Consider the following 11541-nt stretch of genomic DNA (forward strand, 5'->3'; position numbering starts at 1 on the left):
AACTTCTTCACATTTGACTGGAAATAGATTTAAGATCAATGTAGCCTGAAGACCATGGACCAGTTTTATAGTTATGGCCCCTCAAAAGTCAAGTTGCTGCTGGTTCATCTTTTGGAAAGGAATTCAAGACACACAGTCAGGCTACAAGGATAGCTAGAACATCATGGTTTTGGACTCCATACCTCAAGAAGAGTAACAGGAAGGAAGGGCCACTGAGGCACAGAGGCTGCCTTATGAGGAAGGACAGGAAGCCAATTTATTGAGCATCTATTATGTACTACTAGATTGGTGCTGGGGATGGGGGTGAGTAGAGCAATGAATGAGTTCTGGGATCCCTTGGTGGGGGCAGGGGAGTCACATTTTACTAACAACATGTAGAGGCTGGTGTCATCTTTAGGAAGACTTTGGTATCTTCAGAGGATGATAGTATACATGTGTTTAAGCTTTTAGACTGAAAAGAATCGGGAGTTCTCAGTTTGGAAACATGGTTGGGAGCAGATATAATACAATCATCAAATCATTTAATAGGATTAAAGTAACTAGAACTAGTCATCACATCCCCAAATACTAATTAGCTACTTGTTCTTCCCTCCTTATTTCCTTGGTCAGAAACTTTGAGAAGATAACTTTAAGCCAAGTCATAATGCCTACAGCAAGGAGTTATCTTATGAGAGCCTGTTATCTCAAAGCAGACGTAGGCCAGAAGTATTTAATACCTGTAGAAAGGCTCAGACACTGGATGTATTTGTAATATGTCAACTAAACCAAGTTGGGAATTCATGCCCCAGAATTCCTTCCCTGTATAGTTCTGTGTTAGCAAGGACCACATGACCTTGTGTGAGATTTAGAAGGTAGAAATGTTGTGCCAGCTACATTCTGTTTATACTTGGGAGGTCAGTGGAAAGAGGTCAGTGCCTGGCACATAGGAAGCACTCGATACATGGTGGTTATGACCACTTTTGGTCTATGGCTGCAAGACAGCTTCTCTCCTCCTTCCCCATTAGTTAAGATAAGAAATTTCATTTAATTCTGAATTAACCTTTAACTCAAAAAGAGAAACAAATACACCCTCCTCCAATAAACAAATCAATGAGTAAGTGCTTAAAAAGGACACTTTGTAGGGAAGTTTTCCCTGGGAACTTACACAGCTATATTAAAATTTATTCTCCTTTTCTTTGGCTGAATGTTTATTTCTCCAATAGGTTCATTAGAATAAACGTATCATGCAAAGCCAATAAATGATACATTACAATCTCCTGTCTCTGAAAACTTCCCAAACCTGCTGAGAATGACAAAACCTCCTGTCCTGAGTAATTTGAAGAGGTCTAAGAAAAAAACCCCACCCCTCAACTTTTTTTTAGGGCTGGCTGGTTAGCTAGGTTAGAGCACAGTGTTGTAACACCAAGGTCAAGGGTTCAGATCCCCATAGTGGCAAGCCACCAAAAATAAAAAATAAAAAATAAAGTAAATTAAAAAATTCACTGTTCTTCACAGCTAATACCTACCCTACCCTTGTCAATGCCTGGCTGTATAGCACAGATCACTGAGGATTAACTACTAGCCCTTGAGTTTATGTTAAGAAAAAACTGGGGTCCTTTCCAGCATGGATATTTAAGTTGCTGCTCAAAATTAGCATAGCACAGAGGAAAACTTTTCACCTTTTCTTGTTCCAACCATATTCCAAGGTAATGTGTGGTAAAAATCTAGAGAAAAGTATCTGAAAAGACAAGCACCCAAACACTGAAGTTTCTTAATCCAGAGCATGCTTTAAAAAGCCAAACAGACACCTATCCTTAACATACTGGTGAGTTCCCCACATTAGCTGTATTCCAGTATAGAACAGAATATGAGGACCCACCCGGGGTCCTGGGGACTGCATCCAGGGACAGACCCCTCTTTCCACAACCAGGCAAGGAGCATGCCCAAACCACCACTTCCAGGCAAGGAACATGCCAGCCACCACAATAGCCAGGGCCACTGCAAAAGTGGCTAGATGCCACAACCGCTATGCAGATGGCCCACCAGCCACTCGAGTGCATTGACAAAAGGAGTCACCAGCAGAGACCAAAGAAGAGGCTGTCTCTCTCCACAAAGCCCACTCCAGAGTGACAGAAGAAGCATCTACGCTATGCTAGTAGTGGGGAACCTGAGCACACCTCTCTCAGCACTGGACAGATCATCTAGGCAACAAATCAACAGAGGAACCATTACTCTTTCAGAAGGAGAGAAGAAATCTAGGGTTATCAGAGGTGGGAGGAGGGAGATGGGTATGGGGAGAGATTGGATAAGGGGCATAAAGAATAGGTGTGATTTGTAATAATATATATGCTAATAATATTGATTTGACCAACATATGTCACCGTTGAACCCCCAAAATATGTATAATCAGTTATGACTCAATAAAAATAAAAGAATATGAGGCCTGTGGCTCTGCTGCCATTTTAATTCCACCAAATGCTTGGTTTTTCTAAGTATACAATCTTATTTCATATGCCAATGGAATCATGCCTCAGACTAGAAAAAGATCTGTTTAGGAATTGTATAAGATATTAGGTGACCTGGATGACTGTGGGCTGGTTGCACCACTATTCTGGGTCCCCCCCCCTTTTTTGGTGGTTGGCCAGTAAGGAGATCCGAACCCTTAACTTTGCTGTTATCAGCACTGTGCTCTAACCAGCTGAACTAACTGGCCAGCTGTTTTTGATCCTCCAAGGTTCCCTCATCTCTAGAAGACAAACAGTCCCTGCATTATGGACGGCTTGAGATGTCCCATCTATAGGCAGCAGTTATCCACAACGGGCTGCTGTGAAAGGTCTTCTTAGGAGTTACATTCAGTGATATCCCTTTCTTGCAATGGGTTATTAAGGTCACACATGTAGGAAGATATAGGCAATTACAGAGAAACTATGCAAATGGTGGGGTCAAAATTATTGTGCGTTTGTGTCCTTTCCCTACCTCCCACAGATATCTCTATGTCAGAAATGCAGGAGAGAAAAATCTGAAGAGAAGCACTGAAGGTCTCCCCAAACTTTTTCAAGCCATTAAACAACGTCCTTTTATGCACAATTTTGTCAGTCACTGCTTTCAAATGCATACGTAGCCAGCTGATGGAAAAAATATGCAGCTAGGTTGGAGAGTTCTGAGTTTTGGGATATTGACTAACCAGCTCAAATTCAATAAATTTTGTCACCAATGTTGGCAACAGTCTCCCGGGGTGCCAATCTCAGGAAGTACAGGGTTCTAACGTGCCATGCTAAAAGGGGGGTTCAGAGTGCTGCTAGGAAGACCAAATAAGTATGGCGAAGCCCTTCACTGATACATTTCATGCTTTACAAGGCGTGCACGCCGCTTCTAAATTACTGAGATCACAAATTTACAGCCAGGACTCTTTCTCTCTCTGCCTCATCCTCAAGATCCCTAGTGCGATTATTTACTTAGAAAAAAAAATACGCAAATAAAAAGAATTATTTCATTACCAAATAATTTAACAGCAAAGAGAGCAGTATAATTCAAATCCAGATATGCACACACACACACAAAATATTAAAGACTGAAAAATACTTTGACAGATATTTAGTTTCTAATTTTTTACTATTAAAACTGTGGCTATGGAAAAATAAAGTTACTTGTCTGTGTGTTTTAAAAACAAAATTCAAATCTAGAAATGAGCCAAAGAATTCAGAGGGAATAAATGGTGTTTGGAACCTGCACTGACCTGTCTGTAGACCTCAGAGGTACTGTCAGAGAAAGGTGTACCACTATTCCAGCACCACACCACCTCTTTTTGCAGCAGGAAAATTATGACTTGCAGTATATGTGACATCATTTCCTTAGGCTTTCAGAGTATGTAACCATGACTATCCAATGAAATATGCAACTTAATAAAGGAAAAGCGTGCTTAATACAGAACACTGCCTAAGATATGCTTACTTAAGTTTTATATGTTTATTAGAGGACACCATTAAATTTCATTTTCCAAACTGAACCTACCTTAAAATCAGTTTAAAAAGTGGAATATCCACTGGTTAACGAAAAAACAAAACCTTCTTATTTTTCTGATTATTTGGTTCATTTTAACAAAGATGCATCATTCCATTGCCTTTACCCCAATGTTAATTTCAGATTGTACAATAGAGCAAAGAGCAAGACATCATCTCCTGCCAATTTTCTTCTGTCTCATTTCTTCAAGTTGGCCACCACCATAGTTTTCCAAAAATCAAGAGCAATGGGAAATCACATTTTTAAAAAAAATTTATTTAAGGAACACAAAAAAGTGCATCTAAATATTTAAGAAAAAAAAATTAGTTTTTAGTTCATTATATGCTGACCCACCACTCCATTATGCAGTCTAAAAGGTGATTCACAGACATCTGCTGATTTCTATACAAATTGTTTGAGATTACTGAATTCGATACGAGATTATGTGAAGATTCTTCTCGAGTGGTGATGGCACCTTGCACTCGTTTGCTCGGAACCACTCGCACACCCTTTCCCCACCATACCTACTCTCACCAGCTCCCCCTGGTGACCCATAACATACACTTGGGAGAAGCTGGCTGGGATCATTGGATTTTCGGAAGTTTTTTTACCTGCAAAAAGCTAACTGGCCTTCTTAGGATCAAATTTTAATCTTGGCCTCATTGGAATCTTGCTCTAGTCAACAGAGCTACAAATATCAAACAGTTAAGCAAATAAGCAAAATCAACTTTTGTTTTTCATATTTCCTAGGTGAGACTGGGGCCTTTCAAAGAAATATTTCATAAGAAAAGACAGAAGCATAAATGAGAAATTAGAAGGGTTTTAGTTATCATTAAAGTAAAAACACTCACAATTTAATTCTATTTCTTCCATGGAGAAGAAAACTGGTATAAAATGACTTGATTTTTAGGTTTAAAAGGTAGATTCTAACCTAACAATTTTGTTAAAACCACCATAAAAATAAAAACTAATCTAAACTATAACTGCCAGTGTTCTTTAGGATTTACAAAGTGAGATGTTCCAGGCTTAAGTGAATGGCTCTTTGGATTGCCAAATGCATTCCCACGAGTTTTTCCCAGGCTGTGGGAATGGAAAGCCATGCTCAATTCTGTTATCCATAAGGACTAAATTTCAACTACATATACATATTTTAAGACTTGCCCTAATTAAATGCCCAATTATTGGAGATTTAGGTTCATATGTACCTGCATGGAAAGCTGTTTTCAACTCTTTCACAACTCACACCAGAACAAAGAAGCTATCAGTGCAGGAAAAGAAGGCAACTGCACGTCAAACCCGCAGGTAAAACCCTTACTGTAGAAGAGCAACTACTTATTTGTCAACCCCACAGATTTTGTTTTTAAAATTTAAGGTACTTGGTAATAAAAAGTCAAAAAAATTTTTGCATGATAGAGTGTAAATAAAGTTCCATAAACCAGTATACATATGTTTATGAGCCAGTGATTTAAGAAAGACAAAAAAAAAAAAAGCTGCATCAATCCTAAATGGATACGTAAATAAATCCACTCCAGGTCAAGGATATTATAAAGAACAAGTCTAAAACTTCTAATGGCAAGGATTAGAATGGAAATAAGGAGCTGAACGGTAGTGATGCCAGAAGGAAGTACTGTATATTCAACATTAGTTCCTAAAAGGAATAGAGGAGGGAAGAAAAAAAAAAACACCATAATTCTGATTGCACTTTTCACATTTCAGCATCTCAGAATTACATCCAAAGCAGGAAAAGCTAATCCAGAAATTCCCATCTGCTCATTTTCATTGCTGAAGGGTGTTTTAGGAATGACAGAATTACTCCTCCAGGGACAAGCTGAGTGTGGGAGAAATCCAGTCCCACAAGGCTAAGGAGGGAGCGTGGGAGGTGGCTAAGTCAGCAAGCAGGTGACCTCTGAGGTTCTGGCTTTCAAGTCTGTGATACTGCTGTGGAACTAAGGGGAATAAGACCCTCTATTGTGGGTTCTGTTGGTTAAAAATGCAACAGGTTGCATTCAGAGCACTTCAGTCATTTAAAAAACAAAACCTCATCCTCCTTCCCCCACCCCACCCACCTGTAGGAAAGGAGAAATTCACTGAGCAGTTTTTTTTTTTTTTAAAGGTTTCTTCAGTGATATTAAAGTTCATATGTAAAACCTAACAGACAGACCAAAATTGTGAGGATTATCTCAAGGGACCCTGAATTGGATACTGAAACTTGACATAAACTGAAATGAGCTGGACTTAAGCTGTTGGCTTAATCTCTCCACACCAACAGTCATTTCTGTTTTGTTCCACCTGGAGTGGTCCCATGCCACCCCCTCAATGAACCCACTGGGTAGCAGCAGGGTGGTTATTTTTTGGAAGCTATTTGGTTTTGCCATTTGCTTCCAGAATCACATAGACTATAACAAACTTTACATTAAACACTGTTCAGTCCTGAGTTGGGTAGAAGCCCACTGAGGAGGGGCTGAGTTCATTAGGACTCTCTTCCCTCCTTGGCGTGGCGTCATACATGGCCTTTAGGTTTCTCTTCTTCCACTGCTTGACTTTGTATTCCTTTTTCGTTGGTGGCCCCTTCTAAAGTCTGCTTGCCCATTGCTTTACTGGCTTCTTCCTGAGGAAGAAATAAGAAATCAAGAGGGTTAGAGAAAAAAGAAGTGAAATAAATTCCTGGCTCCTCCAGACTGTTTATCAGGTCCAAAACAAGAGTGTAATACAATAATTTTATTTAGGTTGCCCTGCTGGGTAAGTTAGGACTGTGCTACCAATAGGTAGAATGGGAGTTTTCCCTTTTCTTTGGTTAAATGACTAGCTTGCTGATTGGCAGCTGTTGAACAGCGAAGGCCATGTGATAAGGGGGGCTGGGCAGTGGAGGATGCACTCGGGACCAGGGCACAACTATGCTGTCACGGAGGCCAGCCTCTCTCTCCACACAGTCCTCTCCTATCATGTTTGCCAGGTGGGGCTCCTATAACACCATGTTTCCTGGGAAAATCGGAAGTTTCAACAAGGAAGTATTACTTGAAAAAAAAACCCTAATAAACTTATAATTTTATTTTAATAACAAAAGCTTTAGTACATTTGAAGGGAATTTATTTTCCTCATCTCTTGTGTGGACATGCCAAGGCCTCACAACTTGTGCCTCTGTTAAGTGAGACAGCCTACTCAACCTCTGGATCCAAACCAGCCTCAGATCAGATTGGAAATCATTTTCTCTATTCTTGTGCCTCTCCGGTGGTCTACCTTTCCCTGTCCATTATATTTAATCTCTTAGAACAAAAACCAAAGGGGCAAGGTCAGTTCTTGATCTACCTGAAGGCAAGTGGGCTCTGGACATACCTTTGCATCCTGCTCTGCAAACTTCTTGAACATGTTGGCATATATCCTGCGGTCCCTCTCATTGTGCTCCTTAGCCTTTTTCTGGCACATGGAGATCTGCAGTCTTGCAGCCTTATTCTGGGGATTTACTTCCAACACTTTCTCAAAGTCGCCCCTGGCTGACTCAAACTCGTTCATGAGCAGCTGGGCTTCACCCCTCCTGTATAAGCCTTTCTCATTGGCACCGTCTAGTCCAAGGGCCTAGGAACAGATGGTCTATATTTTAGAAAAGATGAACATAACCCTTCTCACATGTGGGAATTTCAATAAGAAATTCAGTAGTTAAACAGCTTACCAAAGCTCTCTGGCCAAGGGAGATAGATGGAAAAGCCATATTGAAAAAATGAGGCTCAGGCTGACCGGTTAGCTCAGTTGGTTAGTGTGGTATTATAAAACCAAGGTCAAGGGTTTGGATCCCCATACCGGCCAACCGCAAAAAAAAAAAAAAAAAAAAAAAATGAGGCTCAAGATAATTATACACTATTGATCAAAATATACTACAAAAATTAATTTCTGTATTTACTGTAATTATGTAATTTCTAGAAAAATCTTAAGGAAATTTGGGAGGGAGCTCTTGAGAAGTTCATTTTAAAGTTCATTGGAACAAGTAAGTGCCCAAGAATGGCTGAAAACTTGGGGAAAGAGAAAGTAATAAAAGCGACTTGTCCTACTAAAGAAAAAAATGTACTATAAAATGACTGAAATTAAAATAGTTTATAAAGAAAAGAGGTTTATTTGACTCATGATTCTGGAACAGTTGTCCCTGGCACAGGCCTCAGGCTGCTTCCACTCATGGCAGAAAATGGCAGGGCAGCCGGTGGGCACAAGCAGATCACATGGCGAGAGGAAGCAAGAGAGAAAGGGAGGGGAGGTGCCAGCGTCCTTTAAACAACCAGCTGCCATGGGAACTAAAAGAATGAGAAGTAACTCACTAACTACCCCACCTGTAGGGAGGGCATTAATCCATTCATGAGGGATCCTCTCCCATGACCCAAACACCTCCCAACATCGCCACACTGGGGATCAGATTTCAACAGATATCACATACAACCCCCCCCCAAAAAAACCTCATAAAAATATAATATACTTTCTTTTTACGAAGGTACTTCAAAAAGTTCATGGAAAAATGGAATTGAAAGATAATACGAATCTTTCCACGAACTTTTTGAAGTACTGTCATATAATCTTAGGGTGGGGAGAACTTTCTAACTAGAATGGAAAGGACAAATTTGACTAAGTAAATATTAAAACTTTCTTTACAGAGAGATACAATTAACAACATTAAAAGACAAACTAGTGAGGAAAATAGCCTCCCTATTGTTAGACAGGGTTAATGTGATAACATGCAACTGTTTCAATCAATAGAAGATAGACAAATAATTTGGTCACATGATATGAATGTACAATTCACAGAAGAAATACAAATGGCTAACAGAGAAAGAACATGTAACTTCATTAGTAACCAAGAAATAAAAACAAAAATAAGAATTTTTTGTAGCCATTAATATTGACAAAAAAGAAAAACACTGATAATATTCAATGATAATATTGTTAAATAAAATTTGTGGGAGGCCATTGATTTGCACTAAGCCTAACAGACCAAACTAATATAGAGTTTAACTACAGTAGCTGAGCTTTAGTTAATTGTAGGAGGCTCATTAAGCAATTAAATTATAACCAGTAAAGCTGTCTTCTGTTTTGTAGAAATACTGTCGGATCATGTTATTGGTTGGGGTTCTCTGAACCTGCTCTGGTTCAGAGGGCTGTGTGATTCACAAATCTTTTTTTTTTTTTTTTCTTTTTTCTTTTTTGTCTTTTTCCGTGTCCGGCAATGGATCGCAACCCTCAGTGTCGCCCCCGTACCGGACCGGGACCAGCAACGGGATCGCAACCCTCGGTGTTGCTCCCGCGTCGGATCATGTTATTGGTTGGGGTTCTCTGAACCTGCTCTGGTTCAGAGGGCTGTGTGATTCACAAATCTTTTTTTTTTTTTCTTTTTTCTTTTTTGTCTTATTCCGTGTCCGGCAATGGATCGCAACCCGCAGTGTCGCCCCCGTACCGGACCGGGACCAGCAACGGGATCGCAACCCTCGGTGTTGCTCCCGCGTCGGATCATGTTATTGGTTGGGGTTCTCTGAACCTGCTCTGGTTCAGAGGGCTGTGTGATTCACAAATCTTTTTTTTTTTTTTCTTTTGGTGGCTGGCCGTTAGGCGGATCTGAGCCCTGGACCTTGGTGTTATATAAGACTGCACTGTAACCAACTGAGCCAACAGGCCAGCCCCAGAAGCAGTATTAATAATACAAACGTAAAAATGGAGAGGGCTGCTGATGCCTTGTAGGTCTTTCAAGTTATTTATGTATTTTTAATCAGTGAGTAAATGTGATTATAATAAAAAGTGAAATGTATATATCCTTTATATGAGAAGTGCAGTCTGATATAGTAAAGTCTTGAAATTAAAACTAAATCTGCTCTTATTAAACTGATCTTGAGGAGTTAAATGTCTAATCTGATACAAATACCATAGATATAAGGAAGGTCACTGATGAAAATTGTTTAATTTTATCAGAACTTTTACATATATTACAATAAATCATCTACTTTTCTGATAATCAAAATCTTTCTCAATTTCCCAGTTAATACAGAGAAACAAATAACCACAAACATGCAAATAAATAAGACAAAGCAAATGAAAAACCCTCTATACTTTGGCTAAAAGGAAGTAAAAGAAGACCAAGTATGGAGATGGAGAAAAAGATCTGGAATACCTGAAGTCCATTTCACATGAGACACTCTTACCTTATCACAAAATTCGACAGCTTTGGTGTATTCTCTAAGCTTCAGGTAGCACATGGCCAGGTTCAGAAAGGCAGCGAGGAGAAATGATTCAGAAGCTTTCGATTCCTTTTCTGATAAACCATATTCCATCTCTAACCAGGATACTATCTTCCCATACTGAATCACCGCCTGCATATACTTGCCTCCCTAGGAGGAAAAAGCTAGTAATTAATTACCTGTACTCAGCTCTGATGGGGTACAAAAGAAGGGTAAACACAGCCCTCCCTCAGAAAACCGAATCCTCTAAACACAGCCCCTCATGCAAACCCTGGTATGGATTGTTTCTGTCTTCAGGGGGCAGCTCTACAGGCACCTTTTCCCATCCTTTGGAAGCCCCAGTGGCCTACGAGTTGGCTCAGGACGATGCACTAGCACTATACAATGCTGTTCTCCAGCAGTTTCATCATGTCCTTTCAGCAATGGGCACCAAGGCTTTTGGGTTACATTCTTTGGTGCTAATATTCATCAGCCTTTCAAAAGGATGGTGAACAGTTTTAGACTGCACCAGTAGGTAACCTGAAGGGCAAGTGACTTCTGTCTTTTCTCCTGACTTTCAGCACTGCACAGTAAATGCTACATTATGGCAAGCGCCAGTCCCAAACACAGCAAATCTTAGTTATCTAGGCCAGCTGCTGTTGCAACTACTCAAAGGTGTCATTTGCAGTTCAAAAGCAGCTATAGACAATATACAAATAAAGGGCTGTAGCTGTGTCTTAGTAAAACTTTACTTACAAAAATAGGGAGTGAGCCAGATTTGGCTCACAGGCTGTTTGCTGACTCCTGATATGTAAGCAAGGGGAATATATGTAGTTGAATAGCAGCACCCAACATAAATAACTATAAAGCAACATTGTTTTAGACTGTTTTGTGTTGCTATAACAGAACACCTGACACTGGATAGTTTATAAGGAACAGAGATTTATTTCTTACAGTTCTAGAGGCTGGAAAGTCTAAGTTTGAAGGGCACATAGCTGTCAAGAGCCTTCTTGCTGCACTATCCCACGACTATCCCACGATGGAAGACAGAAGGGCAAGAAAGCACAAACAAGACAGAGACAGCAAGAATGGGCCCAACTTGCTTTTATAACAAACCTACTCTTGCAATAACGAACCCACTCCCCTCAATAATGACATTAAGGCATTCACGAGGGAAGAGCCCTCATGACCTAATCACCTCTTAAAGGTCCCCCTGCTCAACACTGCCACATTAGGGATTAAGTTTCCAACACATGAACTTTGGGGGACACATTCAAACCATAGCAAACCAAAATCACATAAGTGTCAGCCAACTAACTACATGAGAAAAATCTTTTTCCTACATATGAATATATATATATATATATATATATATATA

At 39.9% G+C, this 11541-nt stretch overlaps 1 protein-coding gene across 1 annotated transcript in view; it reads right to left on the minus strand.

Annotated features, from left to right (window-relative positions):
- Nucleotides 1–3483: 3483 nt before the first annotated feature.
- Nucleotides 3484–11541, minus strand: part of FKBP5 (FK506 binding protein 5) — a 38061-nt gene continuing 30003 nt past the window's right edge. The window contains exons 6-8 of the mRNA XM_008591606.1: nucleotides 10149–10334; nucleotides 7312–7551; nucleotides 3484–6586 (exon numbers count right to left, since the gene is read on the minus strand). Of these exons, the coding sequence (XP_008589828.1) occupies nucleotides 6479–6586; nucleotides 7312–7551; nucleotides 10149–10334 (534 nt within the window). The 3' untranslated portion in view covers nucleotides 3484–6478. The remainder of the gene's footprint in view (nucleotides 6587–7311; nucleotides 7552–10148; nucleotides 10335–11541) is intronic.

This window comes from Galeopterus variegatus, unplaced genomic scaffold (assembly GCF_000696425.1).
Source record: "Galeopterus variegatus unplaced genomic scaffold, G_variegatus-3.0.2 Scaffold7078, whole genome shotgun sequence".
Taxonomy (NCBI): Eukaryota; Metazoa; Chordata; class Mammalia; order Dermoptera; family Cynocephalidae; genus Galeopterus; species Galeopterus variegatus.